This window comes from Mustela nivalis, assembly GCF_964662115.1.
Source record: "Mustela nivalis genome assembly, chromosome: 2".
NCBI classification, from domain to species: Eukaryota; Metazoa; Chordata; class Mammalia; order Carnivora; family Mustelidae; genus Mustela; species Mustela nivalis.
The window spans coordinates 21495385-21520811 of record NC_139021.1 but is presented as its reverse complement, the minus strand read 5'-3'; the positions used below and the strand labels follow the sequence as shown (position 1 = coordinate 21520811).

Here is a 25427-nt window from a genome sequence, read left to right as displayed (position 1 = left end):
CTCAGTCCCAGGACCCTGAGATCATGAACTGATCTGAAGGTAGAAGCTTAACTGACTGAGCCACCCACACACCCAAATTTGTGTTGTTTTAAGCCACTAAATTCTGGTGATTTGTTATGGCAGCAATAGAAAACAAATGCAGGCTATTTTAAGTAGCGTGGTCAGGGAAAACCACTCTAAGCAGAGCCCTGCCGAGAACCCCGGGGGGAGGGGAAGGAGAGCTTACTGGGCCAAAACGAATGACCCTGGAGAGAGACGACCTTAGAATATCTGAGGAACAGCAAAGAGACCGATGTGTTTGGAATAAAGGGAGAGAAGCAGGAGCTAAGATGGCAGGAGAGGCCAGGAGTCAGCACATGTGAAGCTCTGTGGGTCACAGAGATTTGGATTATATTCTAAGCATGATGGGAAGGTGCTTTGGCAGAGGAGGCACACAGGCTGACTTCTACCTTTAAAAAGCCACCTGTGGGTATTGTCATGACAGTGTACTGATAGAGCAAGAGGAGAAGCAAGGAAGTTCACTGAGGAAGCGTTTTTTATTGCTTTTCAACAATCTAAATAGGAGAAGAAGGCAGCTTGGACTCAGGTGGAAGAGGAAAAGGCATGAGAAGTGATCGCATTGAGGATATACGTGAAAGTTCGAGTCCACCGTAGTTTCTGATGGCGAGGAAGAAGAGTGGGAAAGAAAAATCAGAGGAGAAACTGAGCACATGGTGGTGCCAGCTACTGAGATGCGACTAATCACAGAAGAAAGTGGGGGGGATCATGAGCTTGCTTTTGGACATGTTGGGTTCTGGATGCTAATTAGCTGTTCAAGTCACAATGTCAGATAACTGTTAGGTACCAGCGTCTGAAGACAGGGGAAGGGAGGGAAAACTGGGAAGAAATCAGAGAGGGAGAAAAACCATGAGAGACCCCTAAGTATAAGAAACAGAGAGCTGCTAGAGGGGAGGTGAGTGGGAGGGATGGGGTGCCCGGGGTCATTAAGGAGGGCACGTGATGTGATGAGCACAGGGTGTTACACAACTGATAAATGATTGAACACTACATCTGAAACTAATGATGTACAATATACTGGCTAATTGAATTTAAATAATAAAAAAATGAAGTTCAGGGGCAATTTGGGCTAGAGGCATGTGGTATACAGAATAATGCCCTCCACCCTGAAGATGTTGATGTCCTGGTCCTCAGAACCTGTGAGTATCTTATAGTACATGCCAAGGGGGGATTAAAGTAGCTGAACAGCTTATTTTAAAACAAAAAGATATCTGGGTGGGTCCAATGTAATCAAAAGTGTTCGTAAGGGATGGCTGAGTGGCTCAGTGTGTTAAGCATCTGCCCTCAGCTCAGGTCATAACTTTGGAGTCCTGGGACAGAGCCCCACATCATGCTCCCTGGTCAGAGGGGAGCCTGCTTTTTCCTCTCCCTCTGCACACCCCCCCCCCACGCTCTCTGTCACTCTCTTTTACAAATAAAAAATAAAATCTTTAAAAAAAAAAGGCATTCTTAAATAGGATGAGAGGCAGAGGACTCAGAACCAGAGAGAAAGCATCATGATAGATTTGACTGACCAGTACTGGCTTTGAAGAACATGGAATGGACCACAAGACAAGGAATGCTGGAAGCCTCTAGAAGCTGAAAAAGAAAAAGAAACAAATTCCTCCTGATAACCTCCAGAAAGGAACACAGAGCTGATAACGCCTAGATTTTAGCACCATGAGACTCATTTCTGACTTCTGATCTTACAGAACTGTAATAAACTTTGATTTTTTTTTAATATTTCATTTATTTTTCTTACACAGAGAGAGAGAGAGAGACCACAAGGGGAAGTAGCAGAGGGAAAGGGAGAAACAGACTCCTTGCCGAGCAGGGAGCCAGATGTGGGACTGGACCTAGGACCCCTGGCTCACGACCTACGCCGAAGGCAGACACTTAACTGACTGAGCCACTTAGGCACCCTGAGCTTTGATGTTTCAAGTCACTAAGTTCACAGCAGGTAATTTGTTAGAGCAGCAATAGGAAACTAACATAAGTCATAATTTCACTGAAACATTTTTTTTCTGCAGTGTACCCTATTGGTAAACGGCATAAACATCACCCGCCTGTTCAAGGCAGAAACATGTTATCTTTAATTCTTTCCTCACTTTCACATCCCAGTCCAGCCAACATCAAGTTCTCTAGATCCTATGCATAAACATTTACTCAAAGTTACCCACTGTACTATTTCTCTAATCCAGCTCATCATCATCAACACCATCTTTCTTTGGGAGGGAAGAAGGAGACAGAACATACCACCACTCTCCATTTAGCAAGCCAGAGTAAGCCTTCCAGACTGAGTACTTCTGGTAATTATCACTCTCTCCTGAAACTCTTCGATGGCTTGCTGTCTCACGCAGTATAAAGCCCAGGCTGTTTGACACGTCTTAGGACATCCTCCAAGGTTTGCCTTGGTCCCCAGCCTTGGACCAAGGCTTCCTGACACTCAACCTCACACTAAGCTTCAGACCCTAGAAAGCATTTGGAGGCCTCCTCACTTGCCACTGACCTTCCTTGTCCCATGATCACCTCATGGAAAAGGCTCCAGTGTTCAACGTCCTTCCCCATTCACCATCAGGGCCCAACTTACTCCCTTTAGATTGTTCCTGATCTACTAAATTGTTAGCACCTTGGTATGAGACCTTGAACATTTGCTTCAAAATACTCATCATAGTAATGAGTGCTGTGCTCCTCTGAGAACAAGGCTTTGCCTTACTTGTCCACTACTGCTATCTCCACTCCCAGCATACAGCATACAGCATATTTGTCAAATAATATTTGTCAAGTAACAATTGCTCACTCAGGAGCTGAAAATCACTATCTTTAAAATCTCAACAACGGTTCTTGTGTAATTTTTATAACCATTTCTTTTATGAAGTCCTAGTACTAATAGAATGTTCAGATACTTTTTAAAATGCAATCCTTTTGAGTCTATCACCATTTTTCACATTCTGGACTTGCCCCCTACTCCCACTTTGGAAATGGGAAGTAAAAGATAGGTGGGAGAATGAGTTTATTTTAATTTTTCTTACATTTATGTCACTCAACATGGAGCTACTGAGCACCTTTTATATGCCAATCACTAAGCGCTGAGAATACGGGAAGTGAATAAAATACGCAGAGTCTCTTTCTACGGAATTTGCATTCTAGTATGTGTGTAAGGCGAAGGGAAATCAGAAAGTATACAGAAACAGAAAACTATATAGAACGTGGACAGTAATAAGTACCAAAGTCAGAAAAGTAGGTAGGCAGGCGGGTGCGTGTGGGTGTGTGTTTGCATTCATTCTACCCATAGGGTGATCGGGAAAACTATTCCAATAAACCGACCCTTAAGCGGCGACCAACAGCAAACGAGGAGTCCCTGTCGGGTCACAGGGAAGCGGGGAAGGCGAGGAATTTCGTTTTTTAAATTTAAATCGCAGCTTTACCAATTCCAAGCTGTATGCAACTAAACAAGTCAAACTAGCCCCTCTGAGTCGGCTTCCTGGCTGTAAAAGGATAATAATAGCGCAGACCTCACAGGCTTGTTACGAGGGTCAGCTCAGCCCGCAGCCGAGCACAGCCCGAGAGCTCGCTCAGGAATTCCAAGCACAGTCTGAGACTCTTGGAAAGCTCTCCGGGAAAGCCCGACCGCCTCACCGCACGGGCACCGCCCCCTGGCACAAGTGCTGGCGGGGATTGGCTACTCTACTCCTCCGTCCCGCCCCCACGGGGGCGTCCGGTCCAATCGCGGCCAGCTTGGTGCCGAGGTACGTTCCCAGGGGCCGCCAAGTGGGCGGTCCCCGTGACGTTAGGATGACGCGTTACGTCACGGTGGGCGGAAGTCCCGGCCGCTGTTTTGAAATCAGGCCGCCGGAGTCTTAGAAGCTCCTTTCATCGGGGAGGCCGGCGGCAGCCCAGCGCCGGGCGAGACCTCTGACGCTTACTCTCAGGCTCCGCTGGCCGAAGGCCGCAGCGTCGCCATGTCCACCCCTCCGCTGGCGGCGTCGGGGATGGCGCCGGGGCCCTTCGGCGGACCGCAGGCTCAGCAGGCCGCCCGGGAGGTCAACACGGCCTCGCTCTGCCGAATCGGGCAGGAGACGGTGCAGGACATCGTGTACCGCACCATGGAGATCTTCCAGCTCCTCAGGAACATGCAGGTGGGAAGGAAGGCGCGCGCGTTCCTGCGGTGCGTGGAGAGAGCGGGATGCTTCTTGCAACCAGGGGCGCTGGTTCAGTGGTTCGGTGGGGCCCCTGGGCGTCCGCGGGGCTGTTCTGGGCAAGCCTTCGTTATAGGATCGCCCCCATTTGCGTTCCGAAGTGTTCCCCAGTGACGCGCCTGTCCCCACGATTCTGTGATGCCAAGGTGTTTTCCAGAGAGGACTTCTCCAAGACGGAGGCCTCATTCCCTACATTCGCCCGGATTCTCTAGCTCCTAGGCAAACTCTTGTACCTTTCAGGGTCAAGGTGGGTTTCTCACCGTTTAACCTCATTAGACTGCCTTAGCTTTCATCTTGTTCTCAAGCAAAATAGTTTCTGAGGGTCTCAGGATTCCGAAGAATTTAGATTCTGCTAATTTTTTTCTGCTAACATTTTTATTTCGGTATAGATGACATACAATTAAATATATTTACGTAGTTTTGACATATGTATAGACTTAGGAAACCATCAACCACCACCACCACCCCAAAAAGTTTCCGCGTGCCCCTTGGAAATCTTTACTTCTGGCCCTTCCATCCGCAGACAACTTCCGATTTGCTTTCTGGCACCATAAGTTCGTTTGTACTTTCTAGAGTTTTGTATAAGTAGAATCACACACTATGTAGTTTTTTGTCTTTTGTTTTTTTTGTTCTTTGTTTTTTGGGTCTGGCTCTTTTGACACAGCATGCATCATTAGTTCATTCCTTTTGATTGCTGAATAGTGTTCCACTGTGTGACTATGTCACAGTTTCTGTAACTTTTCATCTGTCGATAGGCATTTGGGCTGTGTCCCAACTTTGCAGCCATTATAAATAATGCTACGAACGTCTGCCTAACAAATGTTTGTGTGAACACGTTTCATTTCTCTAGAGTGGACAGAAGCCTAGGAGTGGAACTCTTGGGTCATATGGCAAATAACTAACATTTTAAAGAACTTTTCCAAAGTGGTCGCACCATTCTGCATTCCCACCAGCAGTGTTTGAGGGGTCCACTTACTCCTTATCTTGACAACACTTGGTAGCGAATGTCTTTCTGCTTTGCAGATTCCATCTCCCAGTCTGTGGGTTCTCATTCCCTTCACATGGCCTTTTGAAGAAAAGACATTCTAAATTTTGATGGAATTGAATCTATCGATTTGTTCTTTTACAGATTTAACTTTTGGTGTTGTACCTAAAAAATCGTTGCCTCACCCAAAGTGACAAACTTCTTCCATTTTTTTCTTCCGGATGTTTATAGTTTTAGCTCTATAATGCGCATTGACTTTATTTTCTTATAGATCCATTTGGATATCCACTTGTTCCAACACCATTTTGCTTATCTTATTACTTATCTTACTACTACGTGATGTGGATATCATTCTTGTGTTATGAGGGTTCTGCCAGAGAGAGGTGCAGTGCAGTGACTTGTCCAAAGCTACTCGGTGATGGGATAAATTTGAAACCAGGTCTTCAGATGCTTACAACTCTGATTTCAGTGGGAGCACTGTAAAAGTAATTCAGGTGCGTTGAAATCTTAACCATGTAAATATGCCAGTGTGAAACACAATACAAAGGGGATCCAAAAGAAGATATGAAATCTTTAGCAGTCATTTTAAAATTAGTAGATTAATATCTACAAATGACTAAAGTAGGATTAAGTGATTTTTCAGAATTTAGTAGATATTTATTTTTACCCTGCTATATGCAAAGAACTGAATTAGGACTAGTAGATCTTACCGATAACATTTATCAGGTACTTTCCTTGGGCAGGCACACTGTTTTAAGAATGGTTCTAAGAAGTCTTTTTATCCTCATTTTACAGCTAAGGAAACGGGCTTAAAGAGAGAACTGAAGAGGAAGAAATAAGAGAGAAAGACAAACCATATAGACTGTTGACTCTAGGAAAAAAACTGAGGGTTGCTGGAAGGGAGGTGTGTGGGGGGATGGGGTAACTCAGTTGGTGAGCATTGAGGAGGGCATGTGATGTGATGAGCACTGGGTGTTATAAGCACCTAATGAATCATTGAACGTTATATCAAAAACTAATGATGTACTATACGTTGGCTAACTGAATTTAAATGTTTTTTCTATTTAAATTTACCAATACACATATAACTGGTGGTTCTTCCTACTCTCTCTCTCTCTTTTTTTTTTTTTTTTTTTTGGTTTAAAGATTTTATTTATTTATTTGACAGATCACAAGTAGGCAGAGAATCAGACAGAGAGAGAGGGAAGCAGGCTCCCTGCTGAGCAGAGAGCCCGATTCGGAGCTCGACCCCAGGACCTTGGGACTATGACCTGAGCCTAAGGCAGAGACTTTAACCCACTGAGCCACCCAGGCACCCCCTTCCTACTCTTTTTTTAATACTAACTTGCTGTCCAACACTTTGTATGATTAACAGAGATACAATAATATTATAATATTATATATAATATATATTTAATATATATTAAATTTATATATTTGTATATTTCACATACTATATATATTATATATATATAATATATATAAATTTATAAAAGAACCAAACTCTTTCAACAAAGTATTATCAATAACTTGATTACATGTGGACATATATTCAAAATCAACTTGTAACGGACTATGGTAGTTACTTCTTTGGGCCTCTTAACATTGTGAATTCTGTGGTTTAACTCACATAAGACCATTTGAGGCATGTCATTATTGGCTGAAAAAAGAACAGTGTGAGCCTTCATTCCTTAATACATTTTTAAACTATTAAAAATTTTTAAATTATCTTCTATATTACTCATCCAGAAGGATGAAGTGCCATAAATGCAAACCACTGAGATTATTTCTAAGTGTTTGTTTTAGAGAAAATGGTTCTTTATTTATTAGGTCTCCATGAACCTCTTGAGAATTTGATGAAAAGTAATAGATTCTCTTCTGAGAAGAATGCCCATGTATATATTCTGAGTAAAATTTGAGAGGGGACAATTTTGAGAGTGAATTTTATTCAAGGATTGCTAGGTCCTGGGTTAAGATTCCCTGAATAAGAAAATACTGCTTTGGTTTTGTTATCCTTTAAATCTTAAAAAAAAAAAAATTAATATATAATCAGAATTCAGAAATTAACAGAGCAAACATTACAGTGAACTTTATCCCTCCCATCCCTGTCTGCTGGCTGTCTAACCCCTTTCCACAGGCAAAGAATGTTAGTGCTTTTTATTATTTACTATTCTTATGTATCCCTTCAGATATTCTATGCACACTTAAGCAAAAGTGCATGTTTGTTCTTTCGTTTTTTTCCCCTCTTTGCACCAATAATAGTGTATTATACACAACACTTTGCACCTTCCTTTTTTTTCATTTTGGTATATTTTGTCGTTCATTCCTATTTGTCCAGAATATATTTCTTTTTCCTTTTAAGGTATATATACAGTAATACACTGAATGGAAATACTGCAATTTATTCAACCAGTTCTCTAGGCATTTGGATTGCTTTTAATCTCTCACTATTAGACTGCAGTGAATAACCTCCTACATAAGTGTGCAACTATACCTGTAGGATAAATTCTTAGAAACAGCTTTGTGCTTCTGTAATTAGGTAAATTTCGATGAACTGCCCTCCATGGGGGATGTACCACCTTCTGCTACCATGTCCTAACCAAGACCAACAACCAGGCTCTGACTAATAGTTATATTTTTGGACCTCGGATCATGTGATAGATGAAAATCTACTTTCCATTTCTTCTAGTTTGAGTGAGTTTGAGCATCTCTTCATATATTAATGAATCATTTATATTTCCTTTTCTGCTAGCTGCTTGTTCATATCTATATAGATAGATAGATCAATCTTTGTAAGATTTGGCTATTTCCATATCAGATAAACTTGCTCTATGTGATGGAACTTGCAAGTATTTCTTTTCCCCGGTTTGTTGTTTGCCCTTTGGCCCTGCTTATGGAAGTTCTGCCATACACATATACTTTTTAAGGCAGCTGAATTTATCAGTCTCTGAGGACTGTCATGTTCTCTGTCTAGTAAGGAAGGACTTTTCCCATTCCACAATCAGGAAGATTTCTGGGTTTTGTTTCAAGTTTTACATCTAAAACTTAGATCCATGTGGAATTTATCCTTCTATAAAGTGTGAGGTATGGCCCCAGCCCTACTTTTTTTTAAAAGGGTGTAATTAGCTTTCTTTCCTCCATTGATTTCAGATGCTACTTTATACAAACGAATCTATTTCTGGATGCTCTATTCCATTTGGCTGCCTGTCTTTTATGTAGTAACCCCAAACATTCTTACATTTATTGTGACTCTGTAATGTGTTCACACTTGTTTCCAAAGTTTCCCTGGATGTCCTTATTTATTTTTCCACCTGTACTTTAGAATCAGCTTGATTAGTTCTGAGAAAAACCTGTTAGGGTTTTATTAGGTTGATTGAACCTAGAGAGACTTTACATCAGTGTGATGTTGAGTCTTACTAACCAAGAACACAAATCTCTTTTTTGTGTCCCTGTGAAGTATTTGAAGTTTTCGTCTATATTTATATAGATATTTATATAATAATAATTTATGTAATACCTATTCTCCTGAAGCTGTTTCAAAAAATAGAAACAGAAGGGAAACTTCAAACTCTTTTTCTATGAAGCCAGCATTACCCTGATCCCAAAACCAGGCAAAGAGCCATCAAAAAGGAGAATTTCAGACTGATATCCCTGGTGAATATGGATGCCAAAATTCCCAACAAGATCCTAGCTAATAGGATCCAACAAGACATTAAAAAGATTATCCACCATGACCAGGTGGGATTTATCCCTGGGATGGAAGGGTGGTTCACCATTCGCAAATCAATCAATGTGATAGAACTAATCAATAAGAGAAAAGAACCACATGGTCCGCTGATTGATGCAGAAAAAGCATTTGGCAAAATACAGCATCTGCTCTGATTAAAATTCTTCAAAGTATAGGGATAGAGGGAACATTCCTCAACTTCATAAAATCTATCTATGAAAAACCCATAGCGAATATCATTCTCAGTGGGAAAACCTGACAGCTTTCCCACGGAGATCAGGAACAGGTCAAGGATGCCCACTCTTTGCCATTATTTTTGAACATAGTACTTCTAGTACTAGGAGTCCTAGCAACAAAGATCAGACAACAAAAAGAAATAAAAGGTATTCAAATTGGCAAAGAAGAAGTTAAACTCTCTCTCTTCACAGATAACATGATACTTTATATGGAAAACCCAAGGACTTGACCCCCAAACTACTAGAACTCATACAGCTATTCAGTAATGTGGCAGGATACAAAATCAATGCACAGTAATCAGTTGCTTTCTTATACACTAACAATGAAAATACAGTAAGGGAAATTAGAGAATAAGTTCCATTTACTGTAGCACCAAGAATTGTAAGATACCTGGAAATAAACCTAACCAAAGAGGTAAAGGATCTGTACTCAAGGAACTACAGAACACTCATGAAATAAATTGAAGAAGACACAAAAAGATGGAAAAGCATTCCTTGCTTGTGGATCAGAAGAATAAACATTGTTAAAATGTCTGTACTGCCCAGAGCAATCTGTACTTTCAATGCCATCCCAATCAAAATTCCATCAGCATTTTTCAAAGTGGTGGAACAAACAATCCTAAAATTCATGTGGAACCAGAAAAGACCCCTAATTGCTAAGGAAGTGTTGAAAAAGAAAAGAGAAGAGAGGAGAAGAGAAGAAAAGAAAAGAAAAAGAAAAAAGAAAAGGCTTGGGGCATCATGTTTCCTGATTTCAAGCTTTACTACAAAGCTGTGATCACCAAGACAGCATGGTACTGGCACAAAAACAGACACATAGCCCAGTGGAACAGAGTAGAGAGTCCAGATATGGACCCTCAACTCCAAGGCCAAATAATCTTCCCGACAAGGCAGGAAAAAATACACAGTGGAAAAAAGAAAGTCTCTTCAGTAAATGGGGCTGGGAAAACTGGACAGCTATATATAGAAGAATGAAACTCAACCATTCTCTTACACCATATACAAAGATAAACTCGAAATGGATAAAAGACCTCAATGTGAGACAGGAATCCATCAAAATCCTGGAGGAGAACATAGGCAGTAACCACTTCCACATCAGCCATAGCAACTTCTTTCAAGCCCTGTTTCCAAAAGCAAAGGAAACAAGCGAAAATGAACTTTTGGAACTTCATCAAGATCAAATCTTCTGCACAGCAAAGGAAACAGTCAATAAAACAAAAAGGAAACCCACAGAATGGGAAAAGATATTCAGGAATGACACTACAGACAAGGGGCTGATATCCAAGATCTATATTGTGAAATTTTTAAAGTCTACTAGATATTTTATCTTTATTGCTGCTTTTGTAAATGGCATCTTTTTCCTTTCTCATTTTCATTTGTTTCCATATTTAAACACAAAGCTGTTTTCTCTGTATTAAATTTGTAGCATCTCTTGACTACCTTTGTTGTTAATAGCACCTTATCATATCATTTATATCATATCCATAAATAGTGATTGTACTACTTCCTTTTTAATATTTCATCTTTTTCTTTTTTTTCTAATTGCCTTGGCCACTGCCTTCAGAACAGTGTTCACTAGTAGTATTAGTGGTCTTCGTAAACTTCCTGTTCCATTCCTGACTTCAGTGAGGATGCTTTTAATGTTTCTACATTAATTATGGTACTGACTTTTTAACTGAGATAAATGTATTTTTTAGTGCTGAGGGATTTTTACTCAGTATTTTATATTTGTTTTAAGACTGGATATTGAATTTTAGCCTTTTGGTGTCAAGGGGTGTGATCATATGTTTACAGATCTTTATTAGGATTCAAGAATAAGATGATTATTGATGAGCTTTTCAGCTAAACATGTATACTGTGGGTTTATATCAGGAGATCTTAGGCACTATTATAACATATTCTGAGAGGTACCTTGTCTCCCTCATGTTCATTACTGTGCTATAGCTTCTAGATCAGGGAATTTGGAAATGATAGAAAAGAAGAAAATAATTATTCAAGTCAATATCCCTGTTATATCTCCTATCAACTATATGTAGGCCTTCCCAGTCTTTATTTCATGTTTACGGTTTATCTACTTCTAATGATAGTGTTTCCTGTTTTCTTTTTTTTTCCAAGTATTCTACCATGCACATTTGTTCACATTCCTACCCCATCTGTTTACAAAAAAAAAAAAAAAAAAAAAAAGAGTAAACTGAAGTTTAGAAAAACAGGCTGATCTTCTAGCTATTGGATAGTAGTTAATGTCTTGGTTTTAAGGCACTTTAATCCTCAAGTTAAGAATATGAATGAATGACATCAGGGAAATACAAATCAAAACCACAATGAGATACCACCTCACAGCAGTCAGAATGGCTAAAATTAACAAGTCAGGGAATGACAGATATTGGCAAGGATGTGGAGAAAGGGGAACCCTCCTACACTGTTGGTGGGAATGCAAGCTGGTGCAACTACTCTGGAAAACAGCATGGAGGTTCTTCAAAAAGTTGAAAATAGAGCTACCCTATAAGCCAGCAATTGCACTACTGGGTATTTACCCTAAAGATGCAAACATAGTAATCCGAAGGGGCACATGCACCCGAATGTTTATAGCAGCAATGTCCACAATAGCCAAACTATGGAAAGAACCTAGATGTCCATCAACAGATGAATGGATAAAGAAGATGTGGTATATATATACAATGGAATACTATGCAGCCATTGAAAGAAATGAAATTGCCATTTGTGCCGACATGGATGGAACTAGAAGGTATTATGCTTAGCAGAATAAGTCAGAGAAAGACAATTATATGATCTCCCTGATATAAGGAAGTTGAGAGGCAACGTTGGGAGTTTGGTAAAGAAATAAATGAAACAGATGGGATCGGGAGGGAGACAAACCATAAGAGACTCTTAATCTCACAAAACAAACAGAGGGTTGCTGGGGGGAAGGGGGTGGTGGGGTTATGGACATTGGGGAAGGTATGTGCTTTGGTGAGTGCTGTGAAATACAAACCTGGCGATTCACAGACCCGTATCCCTGGGGCTAATAATACATTATATGTTAATAAAAAAATAAAAGCACATACCCTCTTCAATGTCCATAACCCCACCATCCTCTCCCTACCCCCACCCCACCCGGCAACCCTCAGTTTGTTTTCTGAGATTAAGAGTCTTTTATCGTTGGCCATGTGGTGTTATTTTTAAAGTTATAATTACTTCAAAAATTAGAAGGGAAAGTATTTTGACTGGTCAGAGACTCCTATCGTGAAGTTTTTTCTGGGGCTGTCTTACAGCACCGAAACACTACACGAAGGAGCTAACAAATGACTGAGTATTACTCTTAAATCCTTCAAAAATTACTCTTGATTAATTGTAAAGAACAGTTTGCTTTTACGCAGTACTTAAAAAGAATTTCTGCTTTGCTAGCTTTTACTTCTAGAAAATCTTGATTGTTGTTACTTCGTATTTTTCTTGTTTTTGTTTTGCCTGATCAGCTGCCAAATGGTGTCACTTACCATACTGGAACGTATCAAGACCGGCTAGCAAAGCTCCAAGACCATCTTCGCCAACTTTCTATTCTCTTCAGGAAGCTGAGACTGGTCTATGACAAATGCAACGAAAACTGTGGAGGGATGGACCCCATCCCAGTGGAGGCAAGTTGTAGTGGGAGAGGAGGGGTGAATGTAAGATGCCAGACAGTTGTAATTTTTTCCTTTTTCTCCTTCTCTTTTCACAATGTTTTCAGATGTTGATGTATATTGGTTATTTACTTTTGATGAGAGAAGAGGAAACTATGATATGTATGCATAGAATTAGTACTGTCTTGTCACATTACTACTTTGTAGATTTGAACGTCCAACCCTGTAGTGAATTTTTGTTGTAGGGAGGAAAGAGAGGTCTATGGCAGTTTTTTTTATTGCTGCCAGGGTCTAATTAATTAAATCAGTGCATGATTTTTTTTTTTTTAGTAAGAGTTTTAATAGCATTGTAAAATACTCTTAAAATGGTTTTCAAGGAAGTTCTCTACAGATGAAATACTATGTTTTCATCATTATTAGACTAGCTTAGTGGAATCACTTTTGTTTGAAAATATATTTCTTAAATTTAATCTTGGGTTTACAGACATGTTTTAGTTCACTAGATATATGATATTTTTAATAGATGGCCCTTTCCTGTTGACAAGTTCTGTCTCTGCCCACAAAAGTAGCAGGAAAGGTTTGGATGTTCTCTCACTACATATGGAGGACAATTTCATGTGACAAGTGCTTCCGTTCTGTGTGATCAGCATGTGAGGGATGTACAGAGGAAAGAATAAACTGCAAAATGGCCTGAAAAGTGGTCAAAGATATAGGAGAAAGATAAAAAATGTGGGCGACATTATCAGATGCTGGAGAGGATGCAAGGAAAAAAGGAATGAAAATTGTCCAGTAGATTTTACTAGAGGAAAATTATTGATATAGAGGAGCAGAGTTTTGTTGAAATGTTTGTTAGTAACAAGAAGTTAGCTTGCAGTGGGTTGAAGATTACACAGCAAGGAACTGGAGCTAACAAGTGGATATCCGTCTTTCAAAAAGCTTTCATAAAAACAGGAAAACAGTAGATGGAAGGAGGGTTGGTGTCAAGGGTTTTGGGGAAAGGAAAGGAAAAAACAGGGGAAAAGGAGAAAAAAAGTGTAAATGAGAGACCAGACGTGTTTAGATTATACAGGAAGAAAACAATGGGGAGACATTGGGAGCAAGAAGATAAATATTTAAGACAGGAGGATGAAGAAATCAGAACACGGGAATGGAAATTAATCATCTTCAGGAGGGAGGATAGCACTGTATTGACAGGAAGAAAGTGTGGTTGTGGTCTGGACAAGTTTATATTAGTCCCAAGAATTTGAAGAGGTTTGGCCAGATGACTCCTGCTTGTACTATTTGTTTACCTCTGGCCTGTTCCTGCATTGTCAATTTAAGATGGTAGAGACCAAATGATTCCTGAAATCTATCTAACATTTATGAGGGGCTTCCAATAAACCTTATCATAAACCATACATATAATTCTGCTAGGTGTTCCATTGCTATATAAATTTTTTTCTCCTACAAAAAACTGTCTCCCAACTAAAAGAAGTTAAGACCTCTTAACTTAGAAATTTGCATGAACACTGAGGTTCTGGATAGCAAAGTAAGTGACATTTATATAAGGCACATCCGTGAAGTTCTTTTCTTTCTAGTATAGATGAAAAGAAAAGCCTGTTCTATCAAGGGACTGTAAGTTTTTTAGGGGCAAGTATCACATCTCATCATTTTTGCTGTATCTCACCCAGTATCTGAAAATTAAATATTTGCTGATTAAATGGGTAGGATATTATTTAACTGCATGTAACAACTAATGTTAAAAGATCTATTTTGCAAAAGAAACTTGAAAATAATGTACAGTAGGTACTGAAATGATAAACTTGTAATGCTGTTATTTTAGGCCATCACCTGAATTACAGTATATTTATGTACTACTAAAAGAAAAGGATAAAAATTAACCTTAATCAGAGAGACTTTGTATACTAGTGTAATTGGAAACTTTGCATCATGTTTCTGACTTTTAAGTCCTGTCTGTCACTCCCAGCAACTAATTCCATATGTGGAAGAAGATGGCTCAAAGAATGATGATCGGGCCGGCCCACCTCGTTTTGCAAGTGAAGAGAGGCGAGAAATTGCTGAAGTAAATAAAGTGAGTTATTAGCCTGTGTATTTTATATTTCAGAATTATGGATAAAAATTACTAGGGAGCCTGTGTAATTCAAAGACATAGTTTGGATTCTAGAATTACACGAAGTTGTTTCTGTGGCAAATGTAACCTATTTAGAACTAAAAAGGTAAGCAGAAATGATGCTTGAATAATCAAAAGAGAGATCGTAGAATCATGCCATAAACCTCTTAGCAAAGCTTCAGAGGCACTCAGACACAACTCATTTACTTTTTTCTTTTCTAGGCAGAATTCTAGCTTTCTAGCTTATAGCATATTTGGAGCAGCAAATGATAAAAATTTACAAATAGAAAGTGTGAGTATCTCAACACCTGAATAATAAATTGAGAGTTATCAAAGCATTAGCCAACACCACCCTCCATCTTGCAAAAGTTCCTAACTTGAATGTATTTATTATAAATACTTTTGGAAATTTAGTAGATAATATTCAGATAGTTCTCGTGAAACAAAGAGATACAAGGAAAGTTATCAGTTCATTCTATGGAAATATGGCCCACGCTTACCAAAACCTAACAAAGAGCACAATAAATTAAACTACCAGTCTCACTAACTCACTTACAAATACACACCCCTCTGCCACTGCTTTGATCCTGAAATTCGTTTTTTTTCTTCAAGATTTTTTTTTCAAGATTTTATTTATTTATTTGACAGACAGAGATCACAAGTAGGCAGAGAGGCAGGCAGAGAGAGAGGCTCCCTGCTGAGCAGAGAGCTCGATGGGGGGCCCGATTCCAGGACCCTGGGATCATGACCCCAGCCGAAGGCAGAGGCTTTAACCCACTGAGCCACCCAGGCGCCCCGATCCTGATATTCTTAATTCTAGTTAATAGAATTCATCAGGGTATTAAAAATTAATCTGTCGCAGCTGACAAGGGTTTTTGGAGGTAGATGAGGATAATTTAGTTTACGTGTATAATACGTAATGTCAGTAGATTAAATTGGAAAAAAATTTTTTTCTCAGATCTAGAAGACATTTGATAGACTTCAACTGTTACTGATTCAAAGAACACTTAAAACTATTAGTCTTTAAAGAAACTTATTTCAGATAAATAGGGAACATTTTCATACAGGTGAAATAAAGAACTAGTTCTATTAAAAATGGGCCTAAAATAAGATGCCTTACACCACTGTTTATTATTACTTTAGAAGCTATAGTCAGAAGAAAAAGACAGGAAATGGAAACAAACTTTGGGAAACAGGGGTTATAGTATTATACACAAGCTTGTTAAGTTTGTACATAATATTAGAACTCAGGCTGGTTTAAGCTCAAAGAAAGTTGATTAACTAGAATCATTTAGAATTTGACAAAAAGGCTTGATATGAGTGATACCATTTTCTTTATAATGCGGTAAACCAATTAGATTATAAGATGCTATTCACAATTGCAGCAACAGATATTAAATAGGAATCATCAATGATTATGTGAACTTATTATGATACATAAAAGAACCTTTGAATAATTAAAAGAACACATAAAGTTCTTGTGTGGGCAATAAATATTCAAAAAATGCCAGTCTTGAGTCTGAATTCTCTTGAAAGTACACAAAATAATAAGATTTTAATGCAATACCAATGAAAAAACAAAATCCAAACGAATTTTTATGAGTGTGAAACATACTAAAATATCAAAGAAAATGCTCATGAGAGTAATAAAACAGAACCCTTTGCTTTAAAAATTAAAACATGTGGAGCATATTATAAAAAGCAATAATTGTGAAATAATGATATAAGAATAGACAGATTAGCAAAATAATAGCGAGACGAATAGTCTTCCTCTTGCATATGAGAATTTATTATGTCCGAAGAGAGACTGTGTGGAAAATTTGTCTTTAAAAATGAAACTCTGGGAGGATATTATCAAGCTTTTATATTATACCCTATGTCAAAATTAATTCAGAGTTGAAAATAGACCTGAAAAACAAAATACTGGAAAATTAAGAGAAAAAATGTATATCAAAACACAGGAGAAAGGAAAAAGCTGGATTTTAGAAAATTTTCATTTTTTTCATAAAAGGAAAAAGTACAAATTCGACTACTTCAAGCAAATTTGACAGTAGTGAATGTGCATAAAGAACTTACAGTAAGAAATTTGTAGGGAATGAGGAGGGGATTGGGAACTTTTATGTCTTGAAGAATAAATGGTGTTCAGTCGTCTAGAGAATGAGGCATTCTTTTAAGAGTTACAGGTTTCTGTTGATAATCTATGCATTAATTCACAATAGATGTGCTCTGTTATTTTTTCTCTATAATAGAGATATTTTGTATAAGATACAGTGAAATATGCATATAAATAAAACTGTTATAGTGGCAATTTTTATTTCAGAGCATGTGACATAGTTCTCTATCATAGAAGATTTTATGCTATTTTAGGGGAAAAAGTCTGTGTAAATTAAGAAATATAAAATTTTTCTAAAAGGTGAAATAAATATTTCACCTTTTATTTCTCTGAGTTGAAATAAATATTTCACCTTTTATTTCTCTGAGTTGAAATAAATATTTCACCTTTTATTTCTCTGAGTTTTTCTTTTTTTTCCAGTTTGATGTCTTAGAAATAACTCACTATTTTCTTTAAAAGATCTTTCATAGAATCAGAATAGAACAATACTTTGAGAGTGTATAATCAAAAAAAAAAAAATCCCATTAGCTATTGATTTAGAATTTTGTGAAGGGTAAAACTGGATATAAGGGAAGGGTATAATTGATTCAAAGGATAAGGTGTATAAAAAAATTTCTTTCCCCACTTGAGGATTTTGCTTTCTTTCAGTCTCTCTCTCCTGGACCCACCTATATACTTTCCTTTCCCCCCGTCTTTTCAATACAGTCATATCATAATTGGGGTTCAATAAATATTCTGTTTGTATTATTAAGGCACATAAATAGTGTTTATTACTTAGCCACATAGTAAACTAGGGTCACATTTCCTTGAACAATTTTTTGTCCTCCTGGAGTTAATAATTTCTGTAATTTTTTAAAAAAATTTTTGGTTCTTTATGCATCTGGGATAGCATCTCAGCACTTTCTTCTAATTTTTCCACAGAGTCAAAATTATCAGGCAGTTTAGTCTCCCTAGAGTCTTCCATCTTCTCACTAGGTCTGATTAAATGCTCTCTAGGTGTGCTGTTCAGCACTGTGCTGGGGATTCCTTCACCCCTTCTGTTGGCTTCACTGTTTCCTAGGCCTCATATCTTCTCTTCCTTGGTTTGCTGCTTTATTGGTAAAGGACATAAATCAGTGCCTTCTTCAGAAGGAATGTACGGACTTAAGTTGTAGTCCTCCCATAGCTGTCCAGTTGATAGGTTGGCTGGCTATAAAATTCTATGTTGCAGATTAATTTCCCTCAGAAGTTTGAAGGTGTTCTTCCATAATCTTCTCAAATAGGGTTTGGCAAACTTTAAAGGACCAAATAATAAATAGTTTAGGCTTTGTGGGACAAATGTGATCTTTGCTGTGATGTAAAAACCATCCTCAGCTCACAGGCCTTACAGAAACAGGTCATGTGCCATAGACTGCAACCCCTATCTACTTCATTTTGTTGTCTTTCCAGATGGAGGCTCTAAAAGATCTGATGAACTCTAATGCTTCATCGTGAGCCATTTATATTTAAGAATAAGACACTAGAAAGTGCTAATAATAATAGGCTTTGTGAGTAGACTTGATCATGTTGAGTTTCAGAAGCAAGTTGGCTTTTTTTGGGAGGGAGACCCCCAAATATCATTTTCTGAGGGTTTTTTGGTTCTTTTCTTTTTAAAGGCTGTTCGGTTTCTTCAGTAAAGAATCTTCCAGTGCCCTACACAGAGAGATATGTTCTTGTCTTCTTGCCTTCTTCTATGCTGGGGGCACTGAATCCACAGCCATTGTGGTTAGTGTCACAGGAAACAAACCTTTCCTAATCCTTAGAGGTGAGGCAGGGCACAGGGAGAGAGCACTCAGTCACCTGTTCATGAGGAGTAGGAGTGAGCACCTGGCGCTCTTGCTCATCCCTGGAGCGCTTTCTGCTGTTCCTCCAGTTTTTATACCCAGGCCTCAGCTGGTGCTGCTGCCATGGCACCCGTCTCCATGGAGGAGCAGCCCTGTTCTCAGCGGTGCTGTCCCTGAATCCACCTGGGCTGTCGTGTCCCCCAAGTCATCTACCACTGCACTCCCCTTCTACTTTTCCTCTTAAACTACCACCTCGCATCTGCTACTGTCTCCTTTCTGATCATTTTTCTCCACATAGGATTATAGGTTTTTCCATTTCTCTCCTGCCGTTTTATTAGGGTTTTGAGAAAAAGAAGAGATAAACACATGTATTTAGTCCACAGTGTTTATCAGCAGTAAGTTGATATCAATACACAGAATACATAGACAATATTTCTGAAGATTTGTCTATTTACGGAATAAAAGCCCATATTCAGATTTTGTGTTCCCATTTATACTTCAGGCATTTAAGGACTCTTTCTTTGATTAAATCATTTGAATCTACTGATTTTGCTGTTACAAGTGCTTCTAAGTTGGGGGTAAAATTTGTTTTAGTTAACATATTGAATTGAAGGTTATTACAAAGAAGAAAGAATCTATTTAGATGTTTTAATTGAACAGACTTAAAGCTTAGCCCTATATTTCTACAGGATTTTTTTCTTTTTTCAGAGAATTTAGGGGGAAAGTATCTTGAGTGGCAGGGGAAGTCCTCATTTGATGGCTTCATAGCTTCCTCTTACTTCCTAGGAACTGTTAATATATTTTGAAACAGGACTAAAAAATTATATAGTAAACAAGAGGGTTGTTTTTTGTTGTTTTTTTTTTTTTTAAAAAAAGGAGGGGGAAGACTAAGATTTGGTTAACACAAACTGAAATCCAAAAAATAAAGAAGACAGAAGAGATTAAATAGCTAAAAACCATGCAAAGTGGATTTTTTTAACCTAAAGATGTTTTTAACTCGTTTCTTAAATAAAACATTGGAAATGTGAATTGAATGTGACAGATATTTTGACTCTTAATAAAGTTATGTTAATTATTGCTACTAACATTATTTATTCTTTTCTTCCAACTTTTCTTCCATCTTCTAGAAGATTAAAATATATAATTAGAAATTTTTATAGCACTGAGTAAGGTCATGACCAATGGATATATTTTTCTGCCTTGATGGCTCACATACCTGAATGTTTCTCTGAAGTATGTTTTCTTAATAACTACCTGCAGATGGTAAAATGTTGTCCTAATCTATTTAATCACACAGATGCTACTAAAAAAAAAAGTTTAAATTCTTTGATTTAATTTTCAACTACTTATTAATATCTGTATTCATAAAGTTAAATTTTTATATTCCTTTTGTCTATTTTTATCAATTCTCTTCCCTGTTACGCAGATTTTTAAAATTATTAGGTGGAGGTAGAACTTTAAGGTTCACAGCAATCTGAGCTAGTAATACACATCAAAGTAATTTGATACAGAATATTAAAATGAATAATTTTTAAAGGTAGCCATATATATATATATATATATATATATTTTAATACCAACAGACCATATTTAACTGGAAAACAAAGAACAAGCTTAAAAATGATTGCTAGGGGCATTTTTTTTCCCGTGTTTGTTTTTTCTCTTCTGGGATTTAGAAAACTTTTGATTTGGCTCTTGGGGTTTTTTTAATTGAATATTGAAGTATTCATATATTTGAGTACCTGCTCTGTGCCATCTATCATTGTAAGTGTGGGAGTTTCTGCCATGAATCAGTCAGATGTGTTGTCTGCCACTGTGCACATTTCACACGAATGGGTAAGTGTCTTCTCTGGGGATAGAAGACCCAGAAGACTCTCAAGCAGGACCCTTTCACGTACCCATTTGTTGTGATAGATATTTACCCCAAAAAAACCTCCCCCAAAAAGACACTGGAATTTAAATAAAAACTTTAAAAAAACTCGGACCATATTTTTAATACATTGATACTTGCTTATTTTAAATGATTAAGTTGCTTTATGGACCTGTATAACAGGAAAAAAATTGGTATTCTTGGCATTCAATTAAAAATACTCAAAAATGTATTATAATGTATATGTTATTTTTATTCTAAAAAAGCTACATAAAATAAGTAGCTTTAGGTACCCCTCAGTTAACTTTTATTCATTTTCAAAATATCATTACATCTTTGTGTACTTAAAATTGTATAGAACAACACATGTGTAGTGTGTTTACTATTTAAGATATGGTCTGACTTCTAACAACATACATACCACCAATACTTACCACAGGCCATGATATTTGGGGGCATAAAATTTTGTCATCAGTATTTGATAGAAATCATGAGATTATAGGATGTCCTAGTTCCAATAGTCAGATTTTTGGCTAATTTAAATACTTCTCATTTTCTCTTCAAACATTCTGGAATCTATAAACCCTAATACTCAAAAAGACTAAACACTTGTTTGAGACTGTATGTATGTTTGAAGGGGATCAGAATTTCTGTTTTGCTTAAACTCTTTTGTTGATGGAAAAATGAAAGAGGTATGTGGGTATTTTGTACAGAGCTGACATATAATTGAGTCCATGCACTTAGAAATTAAAGTATTTTTGACCAACGGTCACAGCCTTTATATGAATATTAAATTACATGGCATGGTAACATAAATATATTTTTTAAGTGTCTGCTCTACTTACACATTCACCTGTTAATGTAACAAATTAGGCACAGCTGATGGATTTTGATAATAGCAGCTGTCAACCTCTGTTAAAATCAATCAGGGGCAAGACTGTATATATTAAATCCTGTATCATGTCATGAAAATTTATTTACAATTTAACCACTAATAAGCATAACTGTCAGCTTTGCTGTTGACAGTGTCATGATGTGTTTTGGCTCTAGGTATCTTACTTGTATGCTAATTTTTTAATTTAAAACTTTGTGGCATCTTTGAGAAAAACTTTCCAAGTGCTGCAAAATACACATTTTTTTAATTACTATTACCTAGAGTTGAATATTACCTTGAAAATACCTGACATTTTTTTATTTCTCTTAATTCTTTTAAGAATAAGGCTAATTTTTTAAAACAAGTATATTAGAATTTATATTTCCAAATGAGTATTACTTTAAAAGCAATCCTATTGGTTAAATGACCCATTTATGCTGGTGATACATCCATAATTGAAACCATTGGGCCGGTTTTGATATTGACTTTAAAGTATATTTTTAACTACCCAAAAATATAATTTTATTGCTTCTAATAATTTATACCGAAAATGTGACCATTGAGCTTATTTCACTAGATTTGGCCTTTGAATGGTTTTCAGTTTTTTAAACTTAAATCAGTCCTTCTTCTTTTCCATGGACACAGATTTTTTCACCACCGAAATGATTCAGGAGAATCTCTCCTGACAAACGTGTGTTTGTCCAGTTAACCTTTCTCATTCAAGATTAAATCATATTTTTTCTTCGAGAATTTTAATGGGTCCCTATTGCCCACTACCAAGCTCAAGTTTCTCCCCCTTCCACTACTGCTGACCACCAGTTTTTCTAGGCCCTGTGTTTGCTGACCCTACCAGCAGGAGGCAGTATTTCTCTCTTTGGGTTACACAGCATCGGCATTACCAGGTTAGACAATCTGGTCATGTGGGCTTTCTCTTCCTCCTCCTCGATGCAGACTTTCTTCAAGACAGGGACTGTTCCTCATTCATTTTCCTCTCCTCACAATGCCTAACCCAGAGCCTGGGACATAATATACCCTCAGTGTAGAACAGAAAGTGTTACAGGCTTAGAAATCCAGTCCAAAGAAAAGCTGTGAAACCTAAAAGTTTAAGCGTATTCAAAGTATGTCAAAAGAATTCAAATAAGACTTTTTTTTTTAAATCTCATATTGTCTCTTCCTTTTATTCTTACTCAGTAGCTCTTTTCCATTCTCCCTAAAAAGTTGGGTTTGACAAGGGAGGTCGCAGGAGCTACAGTCTCTCTCTCACAGCTAGCGGGGCGAGTGATGGCTCAGTGTGATGGGCAGCGGACTCTGAACCGTGTTGACGCCAGTAATTAGTTCACTCAACTTATGTGTCTGCATAACTGACTGTCCTCTTAGGTCTGGGTGTACAGAAAGTAGAACCGGCAGGGGCCCCGTAAGTTATATGTGATGCCATCTCATGAGAAAACCGAGGAGGAATTTTAGAGGCAAAGTTAGAACTGGGACTGAGGTTTCCAGCCTCCCAGGAAACCATAGAGCATCTCCACCCTTCTAGCCCTCTCTGTGTGGGTACCCTTGCCTGCTGGCAGAAGGATCCATCTCTGGTTCTCTAGGATGCAGAGGACCTCATGGGCTTGATACTGGCCATCTGGTCATCCCTCATCTCACCCAGCTACGAGGGTCCATTTGATTACATTCTATACACAGTGACTTCAGTAACTGCCACATACTTCTGACAGCAGAGCCCAGAAGATGGGCCATCTGAAGGCTGAACAAGGAGACTAAGTCACGAAAATTCCAACGGTATCTTCCTCCCCTAAACAGTGTTAAAGGGAGCTTCATGAAACGGTATACTGTGCATATGCCTGTTGTTTTATCTGTGTTGTACTAGTTCCCTTCTCAAATAGGAATTAAATTTAATACTGAACATTACAACTTATGTAAATTGTTTTTCTGTTTTCCATTAAGAGTTTCTTGGTCCTCCCTTTCAGCTACTTCCTTTTACTTGTCTAACTCTAGATAAAATAGGAGTAACTTACTTCATCTTAGTTGGCTCTTTAATGAAATCAAAATGAAGATTCTTAGGCCTCTCTATAATGAACATATATACTACTTTATCTGGAGGTATTTTAATATAGTATCTTTAGAATTATCTAATTAACGATATTATTTCCTAATGTAATGTTTCTAAAAGGTTAGTGAATATTATTATTCTAATAACTAGTAAGTACTCCAACCAGAAGTTCTCTGTTTTGTTTTACCTAAGCAGACATTTGCCACATAGGATTTGAAGGAAGGATGCTTAAAGAGAAGTTTATAAACCGTGGTCTAGTAGCAGCTCAGATACAGAGACACGGAGCTGTGGGCCGCGGTCTGTGGGCCTTCAGGGAATCCAGCATGTCTCAGTGTGAACAAGACTATGTGCAAGACTCTGCTGCTGGGTCTGTAGTTTTCGGAGTCAGAAGTGGATCACACTTCATGCTGTGGCCAGTGACTTCTGCCACATCTTTGAAAGCCCAGTTGCATCAGGAATTTTCTTTTCATTCAACTTTATTTCCTATACTGACAGGTTTTGTTTTTTGTTTTTTGTTTTTTGTTTTTTTTTACATTCAGTATCTATGAGGAACATTCATTGCATGCTTCCTTATATGCCAGGTCCAGTTCTCACAGTTCTGTCATTCAAATTTTTTAATGCTCTTAGCAACTCTTGTGAGATAGGTTCAGTTATTATCCCTTTTCTGGTGTGGAAACTGAGGCACAGAGAGGTTATGTAATTTGGCCAACGTCACACATTTAGTTACTGATGCAGAGGAGTATAAACACAGAGAATCTGACTCTAGAGATTACACTCTTGACCATTATGTCACACTGCATCTTGGAAAACCTCTATCTTGGGTTTTGTAACAATGAAATGTTTAGCTTACTTTCTTTTGATGGTGGGAGTGGAAGCAGAAAGGAAGGGTCAGGCGCTGGAGCCAGAGGCCTCTGTGGGCTGAATTAGAATTCAGCATGTCTTTCAGAGAGGGTTTCTGGCCAGAAGAGGATCGAGACCTTCCACGTTAATTTCTGTCTGGATCATTAAAGTTCTAACTTATGACATTTTAATCTTCATAACTTCATGGTCTATAATTCACGAAACATTTTTGATAAATTCTTTTGTTTCTACAGAAACTCAAACAGAAGAATCAACAGCTGAAGCAAATTATGGATCAATTACGAAATCTCATCTGGGATATAAATGCCATGTTGGCAATGAGGAACTAAACTGATATTTAAATTTCCTGCTTTACTCGTTATGCCATTCCCCACCCCCAAGTGTTTTTCCCTTTGAAGAAGATTATTTATCTGCTTCTATTCCACTCACTAGAATTAAAGTTCCTATTTTTACATTGTAATTTTACATTAAAGTATTCATTGGCAGTTTTTTTTTAAGCTATTGATTCTATGAAAGATTATTATAATAAACTTTGATAGGGCTTATGTTTTTGGTTAATCTTCATGAATTGAACTTTCTAAGCAAAGTAAGTTTTGTAAATAAATTTTTCAATTTGATCAACGGTTGTTTTGCTCATTTTATTACCCTTTTAAGAGACTTAAAGGTTTAAACATTTTTGCAAATGAAAATATCAAGTACAGTCTATCTGTGGTTCAAACTAATTAAAATTAAACATGTAAGTCTCCATTTCAGCTCAGTTTTTTTAAATATAGAGTCCAGAACAGGGTAGAATGATAAATTGGTTAACCTGTATATTGCTATAAATAGATGAAAATTACTTTTACCATGTGCTTCATGTGTTGGGTCTTAACTACAATGACCTATCTCTAACAGGACAGAACAAAACCATTCAAGTCTGGCATAAACTGAAATCACAGCTGTGT

The 25427-nt window shown here is 37.7% G+C and overlaps 1 protein-coding gene across 1 annotated transcript; it reads left to right on the top strand.

Annotated features, from left to right (window-relative positions):
- Positions 1–3833: 3833 nt before the first annotated feature.
- Positions 3834–25100, top strand: MED30 (mediator complex subunit 30). Its single transcript, XM_082720228.1, has 4 exons — positions 3834–4175; positions 12657–12815; positions 14767–14871; positions 24717–25100. Exons 1-4 carry the CDS (start codon positions 3999–4001, stop codon positions 24810–24812), a joined length of 537 nt encoding a protein of 178 aa, XP_082576354.1. The 5' UTR covers positions 3834–3998; the 3' UTR covers positions 24813–25100.
- Positions 25101–25427: the final 327 nt, after the last annotated feature.

Bases quoted from the DNA above. Each gene is read 5' to 3' on its own strand.
- MED30 (XM_082720228.1), top strand. From the start codon at position 3,999: ATGTCCACCCCTCCGCTGGCGGCGTCGGGGATGGCGCCGGGGCCCTTC. The intron at 4,176-12,656 runs GTGGGAAGGAAG...TTGCCTGATCAG, and splicing joins AGCTCCTCAGGAACATGCAG to CTGCCAAATGGTGTCACTTA. The intron at 12,816-14,766 runs GCAAGTTGTAGT...TGTCACTCCCAG, and splicing joins TGGACCCCATCCCAGTGGAG to CAACTAATTCCATATGTGGA.